The sequence below is a fragment of the Lontra canadensis genome, unplaced genomic scaffold, assembly GCF_010015895.1.
Source record: "Lontra canadensis isolate GAN:19392208 unplaced genomic scaffold, GSC_riverotter_1.0 scaffold55, whole genome shotgun sequence".
Classification (NCBI taxonomy): Eukaryota; Metazoa; Chordata; class Mammalia; order Carnivora; family Mustelidae; genus Lontra; species Lontra canadensis.
In genome coordinates this window covers 3,824,052-3,845,081 of record NW_022631049.1, presented here as the reverse complement: position 1 = coordinate 3,845,081, position 21,030 = coordinate 3,824,052, and the positions used below count along the sequence as shown (strand labels likewise).

At 41.4% G+C, this 21,030-nt stretch overlaps 1 protein-coding gene across 4 annotated transcripts in view; it reads left to right on the top strand.

The window, feature by feature from the left end:
• The window catches only part of PPP1R36 (protein phosphatase 1 regulatory subunit 36), a 28,429-nt gene extending 27,377 nt beyond the window's left edge, over window positions 1-1,052 (top strand). For all 4 annotated transcript variants that reach the window (XM_032875206.1, XM_032875205.1, XM_032875207.1 and 1 more), the window contains one exon: window positions 492-1,052. In XM_032875206.1, the coding sequence (XP_032731097.1) occupies window positions 492-678 (187 nt within the window). In that variant the 3' untranslated portion in view covers window positions 679-1,052. The remainder of the gene's footprint in view (window positions 1-491) is intronic.
• The last annotated feature ends 19,978 nt before the right edge of the window (window positions 1,053-21,030 follow it).

Sequence of the window (21,030 nt, the reverse complement as noted above, 5' to 3'; positions counted from 1 at the left end):
CCAGAAAGTTGAACAAAGATGAAAGCCGGCTTCTTACCCACCCCTCCACCTCTCCACCTATTTCCTTTCCCAAGCAACTCTTGGTACACCCAGATAGACTAGAAAACATTGCTAGAAAGTTATGCTAGACTTCAAATAGCTCTAATTCGGAGGAAGGGGTAGCCGACTTTACAAGGCTGAGGTTTCTTCATTAGAAGAACCGTCTCTGGGAAATGTCGGAAGGCCAGTTACAAAATCTTACTGTGGGCTGAAATTTTGGACTCATACTTTAGACCACAATGGGGGTTCATGGAAATGGGGAAAACTTTAAAAATATATTTATGTGTATATGTATATGTATATGTATATGTATATGTGTATGTATATATATGGGTGTGTGTGTGTGTAGCTTTGGTGTATACACACAAACACACACACGCAGGCACAACCATAACCATACACCTTATTCATTGGTCTCACCGCTTCAGTTATACCAATAATTCTTTTCACAGAGTTGGCATCTTGGGGGAGCCTCGATGTCTGTTCAACCCCCATACCCTTCTCCCCCTTGAACCAGAAGAAAACACGAAAGCAGATGGGAAACATTCTTCCCTGATAGAAAGAAATAACATGAAGATCCAGGATACACTGAACATAGTTCTGAGAACACGGTCGTCTCAAACAGCATTCCCTAAATGATCGGGTACCTTCCATTTCTGTAATTCAGTCCCCATATTTGAAGTAAACTACTTTGATTTAATCACTTTATATAGGACTAATATTTATTATTATTAAACAATTTTAATTGTTCAAATTATTTTGTTAAAAGTTCAGTAGTAGACAATCTCAGAAACCTCTTGAAAAGCTCATTTTCCTATATTTACTAGTTTGCTGTGTTATTTATTTACTTCCTTGGCTTCTGTGTGACTGTTTAGAGTAACATTAGGACATTTAGCCAGTATTCTAGTGGACTAGTAAAGAAACATTCTGTGTTTATTTGTTCCTACATTCATTTTTACTATATGAGAGGTGATGTTTGGGACATTCGAAAACTAAATTTTATAAAAAAGGAAATTAAAATATTTTTAAAATGAAATCTTTTTCTGTGGCTTTATTATTATTGACATTGAGATATAAAGTATATCTGATTCATTTAAAGATTTTTTTTTTTTAATTTGACAGAGAGAGACGTAGTGAGAGAGGGAGCACAAACAGGGGGAATGGGAGAGGGAGAAGCAGGCTTCCTGCTGAGCAGAGAGCCCGATGCGGAGCTCAATCCCAGGACCCTGGGATCATGACCTGAGCCGAAGGCAGAGGCTTTAACCCACTGAGCCACCCGGGTGCCCCTTAGCACATATGTTTTATTTATTCTTTCATTTACTCATTTAACGACAAACATGTATTAAGCCTTTGCTCCATCCAAAGCCATGTGCTCGGTTATGTAGGGAAAGGGGGTCACCAAGACAGAGACCATATCTTCCTATGTGGGTAGTAGAGAAGATAAACAAAACACACACCTGCTCACAAGACAATATTGAATATGTTAGAGGCCATAAAAGAGGTAAAAACCAAGTGCCCTAAGAGGACAGAGCAGAAGAGCAAGCACTTCTAGGGGGACCGGGAGCGTTCAAACTTGAATTTGGCTTTGGGGGGATTGGATGGCACTAAAGGGAGAATTCCAGTCAGAGGAGAACACGTGCAAAGTCCCAGAGATGAAAAAATTTGCTTGAGGAAAGGCAAGATCATGGTACCTGCGGAGGGAGCGTTTAAGGAGCAGGCTAGAAAAGACAGCTGACTGTCCCACTAGGGACTGAGCTGGATGTTATTTGGCAGGTGGTGATGACTAAGAGTCACTAAGAGGGGTGCCTTGGTGGCTTTGTCAGTTAAATGGCTGTCTGTGGCTCAGTTCGTTATCCCAAGTTGCTGGGGTTCAGTCCCATATCGGGCTCCCTGTTCCACAGGGAGTCTGCTTCTCCCTCTGCCTGCTGCTCCCCCTGCTTGTGCTCTCTGTCTCTCTCTCAAATAAATGAATCTTAAAAAAAAAAAAAAAAAAAAAAAACTTCAAAGTTCTCATCTTTTAATTTATGTAGAGAATTTGGTTATAATGCACTCTGTCATAACAAATTTAAATCTAGAATATGTTGACATGGTTTTATTTTTTGTTTTTGTTTTCATTTTTTGATATTTAAAAATAAAGCCCGAGAATTATGAGACTTTTGTAACCATCTTTACCAGGACACTGGGCTTTTTCCTACTTCCTTTCTGAATGGCGAGGTCTTGGGATACTTCATTTACTAATTCCTTCATTTGTTTGTTCATTTTTTTCATTCTATAGTTTAATATATCCCCACTCTATGGTGGGCACCATGTTTGATGTTAGGAATTCAGTGTAGAAAAACTATAGCCAGCTCTGGGAACTGACAAGTCTTAGAGAGTGACAGACAGGAAACAAATATCGTGACAATGAACTAATTGCAGGGGTGATGAAGTCTGCATAAGAGGAGAGAATACCAAGAGTGTGAAACCAGAGATTTGCTGGTACAGGATGGGCAGGGGAAGAGAGCTTACCCCGCAGGAAGTGACATTTAAATTTGAGACTTGAGGGGCGCCTGGCTGGCTCAGTTGGTGGAACCTTTGACTCTTAATCTCAGGGTTGTGAGTTCGAGCCCCATGCTGGTTGTAGCAATTACTTAAAAAAAAATATATGTTTTTAAAAAATTAAAAAAATAATAGGGGGCACCAGGGTGGCTCAGTTGATTAAGTATCTGACTCAGTCTCAGCTCAGGTCCTGATATCAGGGTTGTGACTTCAAGCTGCGCATTTGGGCTCCATGCTTAAAAAATAATAAATAAATTAGTAAATAAATCTGAGACTTGAAGACACATGGGAGTAGAGTGGTGGGAAGTGAGGAGGGGAATACTCCTAACTGTATTAGTTAATCTATTGCTGTGAAACAAATTACCCCAAAACAGTGACTTAAAAGAGTAAGTAACATTTATTGTCTTATAGTTCCTGTGCATCAGGCATCTGCGTGCAGCTTAGATTGAATCTGTTCTAATTCCTGGTCTCTCAAAAAGATTTCAGCCAATGTGTCAACGCAGGGTAGAGTCATCTGAAGGCTCAAGTGGGTTTTCATCTGCTTTCAGTATGACTCAAGTGGTTGTTGGCAGGATTAAGTTCCTCATAGACTGTTGGAGTAAGGCCTCAGCCCCTCATAAGCAATTGGCCCAAAGCCTTCTTCAGTTCTCTGCTATATGAGCCTGTGCCTCAGTAGCTTACAGTGTATCAGTAGGCTTTGTCAGAGTGAACAGGTAAGGAAGGAAGAGAAAGTGTGCAAGACAGAAGTTAGTCATTTACCTAATATTAGAACTGCCATTCCATCAGTTTGATGTGTTCTGTTCTTTAGAAGCAAGTCACAAGGTTCAGCCTACTCTCAATGAGAGGAGACCATATAGTGTTATGAATACCAAAAGGTGAGCATCATAGTATGGAAGTCTTGAGGCTGGAAGCAAAGCCTTTTCAAGTTGCTGAGATAAGGAATCATGACCCACTAAGATTAGAAGATGGGTACCTGGGTTGCTCAGTGGGTTAAAGCCTTTGTCTTCAGCTCAGGTCATGATCTCGGGGTCCTGGGATCGAGCCCCACATCAGGCTCTCTGCTCAGGAGTGAGCCTGCTTCCCCCTCTCTCTCTGCCTGCCTCTCTGCCTACTCGTGATATCTCTCTCTGTGTGTGTCAAATAAATAAAATCTTAAAAAAAAAAGAAATATTCATTTTTACTGCTTTTGTGTTTCCTACTTTCGGACTGTCATTTTTTATCTTTACTTTCCTCTCACAGTCCCCTTTAATATTTTTTGCAGGGCTAGTTTAGTGGTTGAACTCCTTTAGTTTTTGTTTGTTTGTGAAACTGTTTATCTCTCCTCCCATTCTGAATGATAGCCTTGCTGGATAGAATATTCTTGGCTGCTGGTTTTTTGCATTCAGCACTTTGAATATATCATACCTCATTTTTGGCTTGGAAAGTTTTTGCTGAAAAATTTGCTCATAACCTTATGGGGTTTCCTTTGTATATAACTGTCTTCTTTTGTCTTGCTGCTATTAACATTTTTTCTTTATCAGAATATCTTGCCATTTTAATTACAATATGTCTTGTGTGGATCTGCTTTTGTTGATTTTCTTCAGAGTTCTCAGTGATTCCTGGATCCAGATATCTGTTTCCTTCCCCAGATTTGGGAAGTTTGCAACTATTATTTCTTCAAATAAATTATCTGTCCTCTTTTTTTTCTCTTCTTCTGGGACTTCTAAAATATGAATGTTATTACATTTGATGGAGTCACTGGGTTCCCCAAGTCTGTTCTTGTTTTTCATAATTCTTTTTTCTCTTTTTTCAACTTGGTTACTTTCCATTACTCTGTCTTCTAGCCATTAATTCATTTCTCTGCTTCTTCCAGCCTGGTGTTCATTCTATTAAGCATGTTCAAATCAAGCATGATCAAATTTTTAAATGGGCAAAGAGTATGAATAGATATTATTCCAAGGAAGATATAAAATTGGCCATAAGCACATAAAAAGATGCTCAATATCTTTAGTTATTACAGAAACGCAAACCAAAACCACAATGAAATACCACTTCATACCCACTAGGGTGGTTATGAACAAAAGACAGACAAGAACAAGTGTTGATGAGGATGCAGAATAATCAGAACGTTCACAACATTGCTGGTAGGAATGTAAATGGTGCAATCATTTTGGAAAAAAAATTTGTCAATTTCTCAAAAAGTTAAGTATAGATTTACCCTATGACCTAGCAATTCCACTTTTATACATATACCTAAGAGAACTGAAAGCATATGTTTACACAAACACTTGTACACAAATATTCATAGAAACACTATTCATAATAGATAAAAAAATGGAACAACCCAAATATCCAACAGTTAATGAATGGATAAACAAAATGTGGTATAGCCACACAATGGAATATTATCCAGCCGTAAGAAAAGAATGAAGTACTAATTCATGCTACAATGTGAACAAACTTGAAAACATTATGCTAAATGAAAGAAGCCAGGCACAAAAGGCCACATATTCTGTGATTTCAATTGTATGAGATGGCCAAATAGGGAAATCCATAAAGACAAGGTAGATTAATGGCTGCCAGAGGTGGAGAGGAAGAAGGAATGGGGTGTGAGTGCTAACAGGTACATAATTTGCTTTTGGGGGGGTGATAAAATGTGCATTAGATAGTGCTAATGGTTACACATTGTGACTATACTATCACTGAATTGTACACTTTAAAAGAATAAGTTTTATAATTAAAAAAAAAAAGGGAAATTCTGAGAAACTGCCACATGACCACTAAATGTAATGTAATATAGTATCCTAGAAAGGATCCTGAAATAGAAAAAAAGACATTAGGAAGAAATTAGGGAAATCTTAATAAGGTGTGGATTGTAGTTAATAGTAATGTATCAATATGACTCATTAATTGTAGCAAATGTACCATACCAATGTAAGATGTTGATAATAGGGGAAATTAGGTGTAAGGTATACAGGAATTCTCTATATTATCTTTGCAACCTTTTTTTTACATTTAAAATTGTCTTAAAACAAAAAGTTGATTAAAAAAATGTTCAGCAGATACTTATGCAATAATCTGGTATGTGGACAACATGCAGTCTTTATGCAGGTTGCTCTCTGGGCATAAGGGAAGGATAAGACAAATACAGGTTTTAAAAGGACACTAGATGTCAGAAGTCAAGAAAAACAATGCAGGGACACCTGGGTGGCTCAGTTGGTTAAGCGTCCTAGGCTCAGGTCATGATCCCAGGGTCCTGGGATCAAGCCCTGCCTCGAGATCCCTGTTCAGCAGGGTCTGTGTCTCCCTCTGCCCATCCCCCTGCTTGTGTGCTCTCTCTCTCTGGTCCCCCAGTCTCTCTCAAATAAATAAATAATCTTTAAAAGGGGGGGGCAAACAATGCAATGGGGCTAAAGGGAGGGAGCCTATCAGGTCGAGGGGGTGAGAGGTGGGCATGGAGATGGTTCTTGAAGATGGAAGGGGTCTGGGTAGGCCGAGATGGGGTGGAACAAACCAGAGAATGCTTCTAGAGATTTTCACAGGGTTCACATCTGGAAACCAGGGGCCCTCATGCAGTTGAGCTAAACCATGGGGCTGGTTTGGCGATGTGAGAACTTCTCCAGGAAACAAGGGGTCTTATTGCTTAACCTTAACCTTCTGCTGGTGACTGCAGAACTCTTTTCTCTTTGGTCTTTGTTTAAGGCTCCCTGCTTCAGGGTTCTAGAGCATTTGAACCGTCACTGTTGAGGGATTCAGCCTGCCCAACCCTGTTGTCCTATTTCAGACTTGATGTATGGCATTCTGATCCCTCAGCTAATTTTCATTCCAAGAAAAAAAATAAACTTGACTACTCCAGGCCCATTTTCATTCACCCCTCCTGCCTATGAATCAGCTTCAGTTTGCAGGAAGCAAGTGGGAACTGAGCGCACAGTGTGAACTGGAGTCTTTGCAGATGGTCCTCAGAGCAGTCTGTGTCGGGAAGCAGGCTCCTACAGTTGTTCTCTGTCTCCGAGTTTGGGCACATGCTGGTGGCTGTCCCTCTGGGGGTGATGCCCGAGGCAGTCTAAGGGAGCCATGTCAAGGGACTTGGTGTCCTAGATCACTTCCTTTGCACCTTGGCCTCTGTCCTCCTCCTTGTACCGAATGATTTGTTCTCATCTCCTTTACTTCGCCTGCCTCTAACTTAGCTGTCCCAGCAGAGCCAAAGGAGAATGCCCTGGGGCCAAGGGCCTCAGCCCTCACCCTGCAAAGTCAGGCCACACTGAAACCTGACACAGAGTGGCCACCTAAGCCTAGGACCTTTGCAGGGGTCTCCTCTCCTGCCCTTGGTGGCCAGTGTCAGGGTCTCCTCTCCTGCCCTTGGTGGCCAGTGTCAGAACATCAGAGCTATTTAGAATCAAAGTTTTAAGCCTGTTTGTGGATGCCCCATATCAACCCATACTTCTTAGAAATATATATATTTTTAATTTAGATTCAATTAGCCAACATGTAGGACATCATTAGTTTCAGATGTAGAGGTCAGTAATTCATCAGTTTCATATAATAGCCAGTGCTCATCACATCACGTGCCCTCCCTAATGCCCATCACCCAGTTACCTCATCCTCTCACCCACCTCCCCTCCAGCAACCCTCAGTTTGTTTCCTATAGTTGAATCTTTCATGTTTTTTCTCCCTCTCTGATTCCTTCCATTCTGTTTTCCCTCCCTTCCCCTGTGATCCTCTGCACTGTTTCTTATATTCCACATATGAGTGAAACCATATGATTATTGCCTTTCTCTGATTGACTTATTTCACTCAAAGGCCAGGGAAACAAAAGCAAAAATGAACTATTGGGACTTCATCAAGATAGAAATACTTCTTTTTTTTTAATTTTTAAAAATATTTTATTTATTTGACAGAGAGAGAGAGAGATCGCAAGTTGGTAGAGAGGCAGGCATATAGAGAGGGGGAAAACAGGCTCCCCGCGGAGCAGAAAGCCCGACATGGGGCTCAATCCCATGGGGCTCGATCCCAGGACCCCGAGACCATGACCCAACCGAAGGCAGAGGCCTAACCCACTGAGCTACCCAGGCTCCTCTGGAGATAGAAATACTTTTTAATGACATCATCCCTCTTCCCCCCTCATTTACATAGGTAAACCTTATTTGGTGTAAAAAACAAACCTTAGAAAACACAAAGAAACACAAAAACCTTAGAAAAGCACAAAAAGAAAAAAATAATTGACCATCGTTAGTGTTTTGTGAATCCCCTTTCAGGCATTTCTGTGCAAATACGTATAAACAAAAACCGGATCACGCAGTGAGCTGTAGCCTGCACCCTCCTTTCTTTCTATGTAATGTATGATGAACATTCTCCTATGATAGCCAGTACTCATCTGAAATATGATTTTAATTGCCATGTAGTATTCTATGGTATGAATATGTCACAGTGTCCTTGTCCAATCCCCTAATACTTTACATGCACATTGTCACTCAAACTGATGGCTGCTTTCTTAGGATCAGTCCCTGCAAATGGTATTGCTGTATCAAAGAGCACACGCATCCTCAAAACCTTATTATGGCCAAATCTTTTTCCCAAACGCTAGCTCCAAAGCACACTGCCCCCATCTGTGTATGAGAATCCTTACTTTCTCATCTGGGCATTATCCTTTCTTTGAATCATTGCAAATTCTATGGTAGTGAAAAATAGAATTGTATGTTCATTCTAATTTATACTTCCAAATAACAGAAGGGGTGAATACCTCTTCACATTGGTCATTTGTGCTTCTCCTTTTCTATCACAGGAATAGTATAATGTATGGAATGATTCTTTCCTGGATTAAATGCATTACCCAACCCAAGGAACTATATTAGGGCATCACAGATAATAAAAGTAAGAGCCTTTGTCATAAGTTCTGGATAAAGGCAAATAGCCTCTGGGCGTTTGTTCCTTTTATTTTTTTTTTTTTTTTAAGATTTCATTTATTTGATGGAGAGAGAGACATAGCGAGAAAGGGAACACAGGTAGAGGGAGTGGGAGGAGAAGCAGGCTTCCCAAAGAGCAGGGAGCCTGATTTGGGACTCCATCCCTGGACCCTGGGATCATGACCTGAGCTGAAGGCAGAGGCTTTAACCCACTGAGCCACTCAAGAGCTCCCCCTTTTTTAAAAAAAAGATTTTATTTATTTATTTGACAGAGAGAGGGATCACAAGTAGGCAGAGGGGGGAGGAAGCAGGCTCCCTGCTGAGCAGAGAGCCCAATGCGGGGCTCGATCCCAGGATCCCAGGACCCTGAGATCATGACCTGAGCCGAAGGCAGAGGCTTAACCCGCTGAGCCACCCAACCTCCTTGAATGATTTTTTCTTTAAACATTTTTGCGGGCGCCTGGGTGGCTCAGTGGGTTAAGCCTCTGCCTTCGGCTCAGGTCATGATCTCAGGGTGCTGGGATCGAGTCCCGCATCGGGCTCTCTGCACTGCAGGGAGCCTGCTTCCTCCTCTCTCTCTCTGCCTGCCTCTCTGCCTACTTGTGATCTGTCTGTCAAATAAATTAAAAAAAAAAAAATTTAAACATTTTTGCTTACATATACTTTCTTTCTTTTTTCTTTTTTTTTGCAATAGATTGAGAAAATAGTGTCCCCGATTTCTTGCATCCTGGAGACATCTAGCACTGCACTGCACATCTGGCAGCACACAGGAACCTCAGTGTTTATAAGCAAAAGACGTGAGTAGGTAATTAGCCACAAAAGGAGAAACACATATGGCCAATATGAGGAGGTATTCATTCTCACTACTAATTGGAAGTATAATCAGAACATACAATTCCATTTTCACCTATAGAATTGGCAAAGATTCCAAGAAATGACCATGTCTAATGTTGGCAAGTGGGTGGAGAAGTAGGCATTCTCATAGGCTGACAAGGATATATATTCCGGTGTGAGTTCTAGAAGTCCATTTGGCAGTAACATATCACTTTTTGAACATACGTATGTATTCGTGAATTCATTTAGGGCTGATTCAAGTATGGGGCTCCTTCCATCAATCTGTGATGGTGTTGTCTGTCATCGATTGAGGACTTACTGAGCGGGGGAGCTATATCATTTCATCCAACCCTCTGACGAGATGGAGGCTTCAGAAGTGGCGTGAGGGTGATTATAGTCATGACAGAATAACGAATTCATCATCCTGAATTTACAAGCAGACATCAGTCGTTGACTGATAGCCTCCTCAGTGCTCCGTGCCTGGCTCAGTGCCTTGCTGGGAGAATTGGAGAACAAGGTGAGATGTCTGTTCTCAGAGCTGAGCTAGAGTCCGGACAAAGCTCAATCACAGAACAGGGAAGCACGCAGATAAGCTCCGTTGTGAAGTGGAACCGTAAGGGCTCAGCCATCAGCCGGCTCATAATCATCCGTGCGGAAGTAGCGAGAAGCTGGGTAGGAGGAGCTCACCTCCGCGTGAGTCAGGCCTCACGTGGGCGCGCCGTGGGCTCATGGCCCACTTCCTGCTTCAGAGATTGTGTTCTTTTGTGTGGCTTCTCTGAGCCCACTGACTGGATAAATATGCCAGTTTCTACCCCAGCACTGGGGCTTAGCTGGGGAATAATTATCTCCTTCTCCACACACACCCTATTCCCTTCACACACATCCGTTATCTTGCCACGATAATCACACACTGATGCAGATGTAAAAGGCACACTCGGAACATTTGCTTGAGGACTCAAGAGAGTTGTGTCATTGCATACGAAGAGGAAAGCGAGGAGGAGCCCTGCCTGTCATCACAGGGCTCACACTGGGACATGTACCCATTAAAGAACAATTGGGAGGATTTTTAGAGCTAGCATTTTCCCCCCACTAGCTCTCACAGCAAACCAGGAAGAATGGTAGTTATAGATGCTGGCTTTTCAACCCAGAACCCTGAGACACAGAGCTGTTGTTACCAGTCTAGGACTGTGAGTTTATCTTACGAAATCATTCGTTTATTGGTTCACAAATCCTTACTGTGTACCTGAAGTGTTAGCATCTGCGAATACTCCCATTACAAGGCAGACATGGTCTGTGCCCTTCCATGTGGCTGGAGTTCCTCCTGGCAGAGGGTGGAATGAGAGGGAGTTAACAGGGACCAGATGGTTTGTGCTTTGTAGATTGTAGCATGAAGTTTGGATTTTGTCTAATTGGTTGGGAATCTGATGGAGGATTTTAAGCAAAGGAGTGACATGATCCAGTTTATGTTTGAAAAGATTGTTCTGGCTACTGGTGGAAGATGGGCTGGGGCTGGGGGTGGGAGGATGGAGAACAGAGGCTGGAGGTCAATTAGAAGGTACAGAGGTGCTCCAGGACAGGGAAGGTGGTGAGTTGGACTAGGGAGGGTATTCTGGATAAGGTGGCATTTGCTGATGGATAAGCTGTTGGGGATGAGAAAAGAGAGAGCAAGGGAACCTCCAAACTTTTTGTCCTGAGCGATTGGATGTTTGGTATTTCCATAGAGGGACGACAAACAGGTTGAGGGAGAAATGTTCAATGCTATTTTGGACTGTTAAGTTTGAGATGTCAATCTGTCATCCCTTTGGAGTTGGCCTTCAGATAGAGAGATCTGGATTTCTGGGGACAGATTTGGGAGTAAATGGCTCTGGGACTGGTTAAGATGACCTAAGTAGAGTGAAACTAGAGAAGAGAAAGGACCAGCTGTAGGGCACTCTACATGTAAGAGGGGACAGAAGAGGAACAAACACAATGTGGCAAATCTCTTATGTGCCCCAACAGCTCAACTCAACTTCACAATGTGCCATGGGCCAGTGAGGCAAGAAGAAAAACATGAGGTGCGCCTAGATGGCTCAGATGGTTAAGCGTCTGCCTTTGGCTCAGATCATGATCTCCAGGTGCTGGGATCGAGCCCCATGTCGGGCTCCCAGCTTGGCAGGGAGTCTGCTTCTCCCTCTCCCTCAACCTTTCTCCCCTGTTGTGCTCTCTCTGTCAAATGAATAAATATTTTTTTTCTTTTTTAATGAACATGTATTATTTGTTTCATGGGTAAAGTTCTGTGAATCATCACTCTTACTCAATTCATAGTTCTCACCATAGCACATACCCTCCCCAATGTTCATCAGCCAGTCACCCCATCCCTTTCATCCCCCTCCCCTCCAGAAACCCTCAGTTTGTTTCCTGAGATTAAGAGTCTCTTATGGTTTATCTCCCTCTCTAGTCCCATCTTGTTTCATTTTTCCCTCCCTTCCCCCTCCCCGACCCCCCACCCTGCCTCTCAAATTCCTCATATCAGAGAGATCATATGATAATTGTCTTTCTCTAATTGACTTATTTCCCTTACCATAATACCCTCTAATTCCATTCACGTCATTGCTAATGGCAAGATTTCATTTTTTGATGGCTGCATAGTACTCCATTGTGTGTGTGTGTGTGTGTGTGTGTGTGTGTGCGCGCGCGCGCATGTGCACGCACAGGCATGTGTGTGTGTATCACATCTTCCTTATCCATTCATCTGTCGGTGGACATCTAGCCTCTTTCAAAGAAGAAGAAGAAGAAGGAGGAGGAGGAGGAGAAAAACATGAGAGGGAGAAGTCATGGCAGATGAGAGAAAAAAGTCTGTCATGAGGTAGGGAGTGGGCAGCTGGATGGAAATGCTGCAGAGAGAAATGGTAAGACGACCACTTAGAGGTGACTGTCAGATTTGGGAACATAGAGGTCAACTGTGCGGGCTCCAAATGTGGAGCCCCCTTGATGTCAGCCAAGAAGAGAAAGACTGGTGAGAAAGTGGAGACCAAGCCCCTGGACAATGCATGGTTTGCCAAGAAGGGAAAGAAAGAAATGGCCCAGGAGCTAGGGGAAGACGTAGGGTCAAGGCAGGTGGGGGAGTTTTAGTGTTGGGTTGTTTGGGTTTGGGGCTTTAGCGATAAGAGATAACAGAGCCACTCTGTATGCTGACACAGCTGATCTCCTAGAGGGAGGAAAACTGACAGTTCAGGAGGGAGAGGGGATACTTGTAGGAGCTGAGAACTAAGGAATGGGAAGCACAAGGAAGAGGCATTTGTCATTGCAGGAGGGAAAGCAGAGGGTATGACACTTTTCCTCCAAGTTCTTCCGAGTCTACTAGATGCCCAGAGACTCCTTGTGTGTGCAACACTTGAGCAAGGCCCAGTCTCTGAATTGCCAATAGAAGGAACCAGAGAGCAAACATTCTCAGCCCAGAGGAGTGCATAGCTAGTGATGGACTTTCAGATACCACATAGACGAGACATAGCAAGGCTGTGAAGAGGGTCTTTTTGGTTCCCCTGAAGCCACACTTTTTTGGGTGATCATCTACTCCATTTAGGTACAAGACCAGCTATGAAAGTTGTATCACTTTTTCCCATAGGATCCCTTAACCAAGTCAATGGGTCCTCGAGCATTAAAAATAACACCTGAGCCCTGAGCCAGTCTCTCCCCTGTAGATTTTATTTTGTGTCCTGGGTTGTATTTTAAGAATATAAAGTTTGGGGCACTTGGCTGGTGCAATCTGTTAAGCATCCAACTCTTGAGTGTTTCAGCTCAGTTGTGATCTCAGGGTCATGAGATAGAGACCTGTGTGGGGCTCTGCACTCAGTGCAGAGTCTGCTTGAGGTTCTCTCTCCCTCTGCACCTTGCACCTTGTGCTTGCTTTCTCTCTCTCTCAAACAAATAAGTTAATCTTAAAAAAAATCTTTAAAAAATCTTTAAAAAAAAGACTTAAGTTCATCGCTCTTTTAGAATTTACTGCCAGGGGCACCTGGGTGGCTCAGTTGGTTAAGCATCTGCCTTTGGCTCAGGTTATGATCCTGGAGTTCCAGGATCAAGCCCTGCATTGGGCAGGTTCTGTACTCAGCAGTTCTGAAAGAGCTTGCTTCTTCTTCTCGCTCTCTCCTCCCCCTACTTGACTCTCGCTCTCTCTCTCAAATAAATAAATAAAAAGAACTGACTCCCAGGGGAAAGACTGTCTCTCCTAAAAATTTACTGTGATTACTTTCATGAGAAAACAAGAATATTTGTCCTATCACGGTTTCCTCTTTTTCTTTTGCTGCAAGAAATCACAGAAATAAATGTAATGCTTAAACATGAGAACTCAGAGTTTTGGTTTCTCAGGTTAATATTTTCTATTTTTACATCTTTGTGTTGGTTATACCTTTTCTTTTGTTTCCTTTTTAATTAAAATAATTTTTTTTTACTTTTAAATAATGGCAGATTCACATGTAGTTGTAAGAAATTATACAAAGGCATGCTGTGAACTCTTTATCTGGTTTCTCCCAAAGGTATCATCTTGCAAAATTATAGGACAGTTTCACAACCAAGTTATTGATATTGACCCAATCAAGAGACAGGGCATACCGCTGATCCAAGAATGCCTCATGTTGCCCTTTTATGGCCACACACTTGTCTCCTATCCCCACTCTGTTCTTAACCTCTGGTAACCACTAATCTGTTCCATATTTCTGTAATTTTGTCATTTCAAGAAAGTTATATACAGGGATGCCTGGGTGGCTTAGTTGGTTAAACGTCTGCCTTTGGCTCAGGTCATGATCCCAGGGTCCTGGGATCAAGTCCCACACAGGGCTCCCTGCTCAATGGGGAGCCTATATCTCCCTCTGCCTGCCTTTCTCATTCTCTTTGACAAATAAATAAATAAAATCTTTTAAAAAAAGAATATTATATACATTATGTAACTTTTTGGGATTGGCTTTTTTCACTCAACACAATTTTCTGGAAATTCATCCAAGTTGTTGCATGAATTAATAATTTATTCCTTTTTATCAATAACTAGTATTCTGTGATGTGGATGTAACACAGTTTGTTTATTTTTTATTTTATTCATTTATTTTAGAGCTAAAGCTAGAGATAGAGAAATTGGGGGTAGGAACAGAGGGAGGGGGGCAAGAAGACTCTGTGCTGAGCACAGATCCTAACATGGGGCTCGATCCCATGATCCTGAGATTATGACCTGAGCCGAAATCAAGAGTTGGACACTTAACTGAATGAGCCACTCAGGTGCTCCACAGTTTGTTTAACTCATTCTTTGAAGGATATCTGGGTCATTTTTAGATTGCAGGCTATTACTAATAAAGCTGTGCAAACATTCATGTACAGATTTTTGTGTGAGCATATGTTTTCATTTCTCTGGGCTTATATCTTTTATAGTGAATTGTAGTAGGTCTTTTCTGTGACTGACTATTATATAATCAATTAAAAAAGACCATGTACTTTCTTTGTTTCAGGATTGTTGTTAGCATGCTATTGCCCTTCATCTTCACCGCCTCCCAGTCTCTGAATCTTCTTGTGGCCTGCAAAAAAGCAGGTGAAACTTGGAAGAGTTACACAGTTTGTTTGTGGGTCAAGTGGAGCCTGAATTCTGGTATGTGTTCTCAACTCCTGGCTTTTATATGACAACCATGCAATTCTTGGGTGCTTGTGTGGCTCAGTTGGTTAAGCATCTGCCTTTGGCTCAGGTCATGATCTGGGAACCCTGGAATCAAGGCTCACATCAGGCTCCTTACTCAGGGGGGAGTCTGCTTCTCCCTCTCCCTCCCTCCCACCCCCACTCATGGTCTCTGTCTCTCTCTCTCTCTCTCCCTCCACTCTCTCTGCTCACTCTCTCTCTCGAATAAATAAATAAATAAAATCTTTAAAAAAAAAAGAAAAAAGAAAACCACTGCAATTCTTTTTTTTTTTTTAAAGATTTTACTTATTTATTTGTCAGAGAGAGAGAGCGAGTATCGGCAGATGGAGGCAGAGGGAGAAGCAGGCTCCTTGCTGAGCAAGGAGCCCGTTGTGGGACTCAATCCCAAGATGCTGGGATCATGACCTGAGCCGAAGGCAGCTGCTCAACCAACTGAGCCACCCAAGCGTCCCAACCACTGCAAGTCTTAAGATGTAGCTTATTTTTGCTCTTCTTTCCAGGATCCTAGACTATAGCAACTGTGTTGGTTTCAAGTTGCTTGCTTAGGAAGGGCTCAAAGATGGAGTTAGGCATTCTTTCATGTGTGCAGGCAATCAAAACAAAAGTTGTAACAGAAATGGAAGTACAGTTGACCCCTAGACCTACTTCAATCTGGACATAACATTTGAAATTAAGATAATCGCTTCATGAAACCATGGTTTATGCAGATCTCTACTAGAAAGAACACTCAATTCAGAGAAAGAGACAGAATTAATCCACTATAAAACCCAAGCCCTATATTTTTGTGGAGGCCACATCTAACAAACAATAGTGGAGGAATAGAGGATGGGAATGCATGTACACCTGTTCATTTTCAAGGATCTAAAGTGACGCACACAATGACAATGCTATGAAACTTGAAGTCAACCACAAGAAAAAATTTGGAAAGACCACAAATACATGGTAATTAAAAAATATCCTGGGTACCCAGGTGGCTCAGTCGGTTAAGCATCTGCCTTCGGCTTAGGTCATGACCCCAGAGTCCTGGAATCGAGTCCCGATTCAGGCTCCCTGCTCAGTGGGGAGCCTGCTTCTCCCTCTGCCTGCCATTCCCCCTGCTTGTGTGCAGTCTCTCTCTTTTGAATAAATAAATGAAATTTTTAAAAATAAAATAAAATAAAGGACATCCTACCAAAGAATGAATGGGTTAACCAGGAAATTAAAGAAGAAATTTTTAAAAATAAATGGAAACAAATGAAAATGAAAGCATAACTGTTCAAAACCTTTGTGATGCAGCAAAGGTGGTCCTAAGAGCAAAGTATATAGCAATACAGGCCTACCTCAAGAAGCAAGAAAAGTCTCAAATATATAACCTAAACTTACACCTAAAGGAGCAAGAAAAGGAATAGCAAATAAAGCCTAAGGCCAGCAGAAAAATAGAAATAATAAATATTAGAGCAGATACAAATGATGCAGAAACAAACAAAACCCCAGTAGAACAGATCAATAAAACTAAGAGCTGATTCTTTGAAAGAATTAATAAAATTGATAAACCCGTAGCCATATTTATTAAAATAAAAGAGAGAGAGGAAAAAAGAACCCAAATAAATAAAATCATGAATGAAAGAGGAAAAATCATAACCAACACCATGAAAATACAAACAATTATAAGAAAATATGAAAAATTATATGCTAACAAAATGGATAATCTGGAAGAAATGGACAAATTCCTCAAAACATACAAACCACCAAAACTGAAACAGGAAGAAAGAGAAAATTTGAACAGACCCGTAACCAACAAAGAAATTGGATCAGTAATTAAAATCTCCCAACAAACAAAAGTCCAGGGCCAGATGGCTTCCCAGTGGAATTCTACCAGATATTTAAAGAAGAGTTAATAGCTGTTCTTCTCAAACTGTTCCAAAAAAATGAAATGGAAGGAAAACTTCCAAATTCATTTTACAAGGCCAGCATTACTTTGATTCCAAAACCAAACAAAGACCCCACTAAAAAGGAGAATTACAGGTCACTATCCCTAGTGGATATTGTGGATATTATATAGATACAAAAATTCTCAACAAGATACTAGCAAATTGAATCCAACAGTACATTAAAAAGAATTATTCTCCACAATCAAATGGGATTTATTCCTGGGCTCCAGAGGTGGTTCAATATTTGATAATCAATCAGTGTGATACATCACATTAATAAAAGAAATTATTAGAACCTCATGATCCTCTTAATAGATGCAGAAAAAGCATTTGACAAAATACATATTGTCATATGAAAGATCCACAGCTAATATCATCTTCAGTGGGGAAAAACTGAGAGCTTTTTCTTTATGGTCAAGAACAAGACGGAGATGTCCACTCTCACCATTACTATTTAACATAGTATTGGAAGTCTCAGCCTCAGTAATGAAACAACCAAAAGAAATAAAAGTCAGCCAAATCAGCAAGGAAGAAGTCAAACTTTCACAATTGGCAGACAATATGATACTCTGTGTAGAAAACCCAAAGACCCCATCAAAAATTGCTAGAACTAATACATGAATTCTGCAAAGTCGCACGATATAAAATCAGTGTACAGAAATCTGTTGCATTTCTACATACCAATAATGAAACAGCAGAAAAGAAAATCAAAGAATTGATCCCATTTATAATTATATCAAAAACCATAAGATACCTAAGAATAAACCTAACTGAAAAGGTAAAAGATATGTACTCTGAAAACTATAGAACACTTATGGAAGAAAAAAAAAAGCAGGGAACACAAAGAAATGGAAAAACATTCTATGCTCATGGATTGGGAGAACAAACATTGGGAAAATGCCTATCCTACTGAAAGCAGTCTACACATGTAATGCAATCCCTATCAAAATACCACCAGCATTTTTCACAGAGCTAGAACAAAAAATCCCAGAATTTGTTTGGAACCACAAAAGACCCTGACTAGCCAAAGCAATACTGAAAAAGAAAAGCAAAGCTGGAAGCGTCATGATTCTGGACTTCAAGCTGTATTACAAAGCTGTAGTCATCAAGACAGTATGGTACTGGCACAAAAACAGACACAAAGATCAATGGAACAGAATAGAGAACCCAGAGGTGCCTGGGTGACTCAGTAGTTAAGTGTCTCCCTTTGGCTCAGGACATAATCTCCCTTTCCCTCTGCCTGCTGCTCTCCCTACCTGTGCTTGCTTTCTCTCTGTCAAATAAATAAATAAAATCTTTAAAAAAAATAGAGAACCCAGAAGTGGACCCTCATCTCTATGCTCAAGTAATCTTTGACAAAACACAAAAGATTATCCAATGGAAAAAGATGGTCTCTTCAACAAATAGTGTTGGGAAAACTGGACAACCACATGTTGAAGAATGAAACTGGACCACATTTTTACACCATACACAAAAATAATTTCAAAATGGGTGAGAGACCTAAATGTGAGACAGGAATTCATCAGAACCCTAGAGGGGAACACAAGCAGAAACATCTTCCACCTTGGCCATAGCAACTTCTTACTAAACATGTTGCCAGAGACAAGGGAAACAAAAGCAAAAATGAACTCTTGGGACTTCATCAAGATAAAAATCTTCTGCACAGCAAAGGAAACAATCAACACAACTAAAAGGCAATGTAGGGAATGGGAGAAGATATTTGCAAATGACATATCTGATAAAGGGTTAGTATGCAAAATCAAAATCCATAAAGAATTTATCAAACTCAATACCCCCCAAAACAAATAATCCCGTCAAGAAATGGGCAGAAGACATGAATAGGTATTTTTCCAAAAAAGACATCCAGATGGCTAACAGACATATGAAAAGATGCTCATCATCACTCATCATCAGGGAAATGCAAATCAAAAGTATGATGAGATATCATCTCACACCTCTCAGAACGGCTAAAATTACAACACAGGAAATAACAGATGTTGGTGAGAATGTGGAGAAAGGGGAACCCTCTTCCACTGTTGGTGGGAATGCAAACTGGTGCAGCCACTCTGGAAACAGTATGGGGTTCTTTTAAAAGTCAAAAATAGAGCTACCCTATGACCCAGCAATTGCATTGCTAGGTATTTACCCGAAGGATATAAAAATACAGATTTGAAGGGGTCCATGCACCCTGATGTTTATAGCAACATTAACAACAGCCACGTGCCCCTTTGAATCTAAATAATCACAAGATGATGTGCCAAGTGCTGTACCAAAGTTTGCAAGTGTCAGTGGTGACAGCAACAGCCTCCAGGGAGGAGGGACGGCAGTAGCAGGGGGGCAGGTCTGGTTCAGCAGTGTGGCCTTGCCTGTGGTTGTGGTTAGTTGTCTACCCTCCCTTTATTCTTGGCTGTTTTCTAAGCTTTGTTCTACCCAATATGCACCCAGTAAATTATCTGTCTGCTTAAATTAACCAGTGTTGATGGACAGGCCACTAGTCTCAGGAAAACTTCCGGAATTGTTTTATGTATGTAAACGCAGGACTAAGCCTTACCTGGTGTAAACATGTTGAAATACTTCCATGTCGGTTGGTAAATAGACCCTGCCTCTACCCCTATGGGACCCCAGACTCCTTGGTCCCTCATCTCATACCCTGTCCCCTGTAATCATCTCAAGGGGTTACACCAGGCCCAGGTGCTCTGGTGGCATTCTTTCTTTTTCCCTTTCTTTCTCTCTCTCTCTCTCCCTCTTTCCTTCCTTCCTTCCTTCTTTCTTCAATTTTATTTTAATTTTATTTTTTCAGTGTTCCAAGATTCGTTGTTTATGCACCACACCCAGTACTCCAGGCAATACGTGCCCTCCTTAATACCCACCACCAGGCTCACCCATCCCCCCACCCCATCCTTTCCAAAACCCTCAGTTTGTTTCTCAGAGTCCACAGTCTCTCATGTTTCGTCTCCCCCTCCGATTTCCCCCAATTCACTTTTCCTTTCCTTCTCCTAATGTCCTCCATGTTATTCCTTATGCTCCACAAATAAGCGAAACCATATAATTGACTTTCTCTGCTTGATTTATTTCACTCAGCATAATCTCTTCCAGTCCCGTCCATGTTGATACAAAAGTTGGGTATTCATCCTTTCTGATGGAGGCGTAATATTCCCTTGTCTATACAGACTATGCAGACCATATCTTCTTTATCCATTCATCTGCTGAAGGGCATCTTAGCTCTCTTCACAGTTTGGCGATTGTGGCCATGGCTGCTATGAACATTGGGGTACAGATGGCCTTTCTTTTCACCACATCTGTATCTTTGGGGTAAATGCCCAGGAGTGCAATTGTAGGGTCATAGGTATCTGATTGACAGAGGAAGCTCTGGTGAAGCGCCTGACTGTATAAAGTACACACATGTAAGTGGAGGTATGTAAGTCTGTATTCATGACAAGTTCATCTCAATGGGAACTTCCTACACTTTCTGTGCCTAAGGTGAGATCTTTCCATATCAGCACATGTGGTTTTACCTCCCCTTTCAAATGACTGTTTGGTGTTCCATCACATGGATTTATCCAGAAGTAATATAATCGATTGGAGGAGGTTTCAAAAGATAGAGATGCCCTGCCCCCATTTCTTAACACTAACTTCAAGATGAAGATTCAGGAAATCGAGGGAGGGGTTGACCCTGCGAATTTTCTAGACCTTCCAGTCCTTCTTCCAACTATCAGCGAGGTCTGGGATTCTTTGGCAGAGGCAATGCCTCAGTTCCCCTCACAAATATGAAAGCACATAGGAGGCTAGGAAACTTCCTTAAAAAAAAAAAAAAAAAAAAAAAGTTTGTCTTCCCCTTTCTAGGACAGAAGATATAAAATAAACAATATAAAAACCTGTATTTAAAGACTTCCGAGACTTCAGTTAATAACTGCCTTGGCTTGCTCCCAGATTGTAAATTTGCTCCGTTTAGCAATAACCAAAAGGAATGGCAGCTGAGAAGCAAGATGAGGAGGGGCAGAGTCCTCTCAGTAAGTTCCAGATATCTAGGCCAAGCTTTTGCTTCCAAAGAACATTGCTGACCCTCCTGTATTTAGAATAAATTCAACTTTGATTGTCCTCCAGGAACTGAGCAGTGGCCAAACATCAGTATTTCTTCAGATTTGGAAATGAATTGTGATTGTTTCTTCAT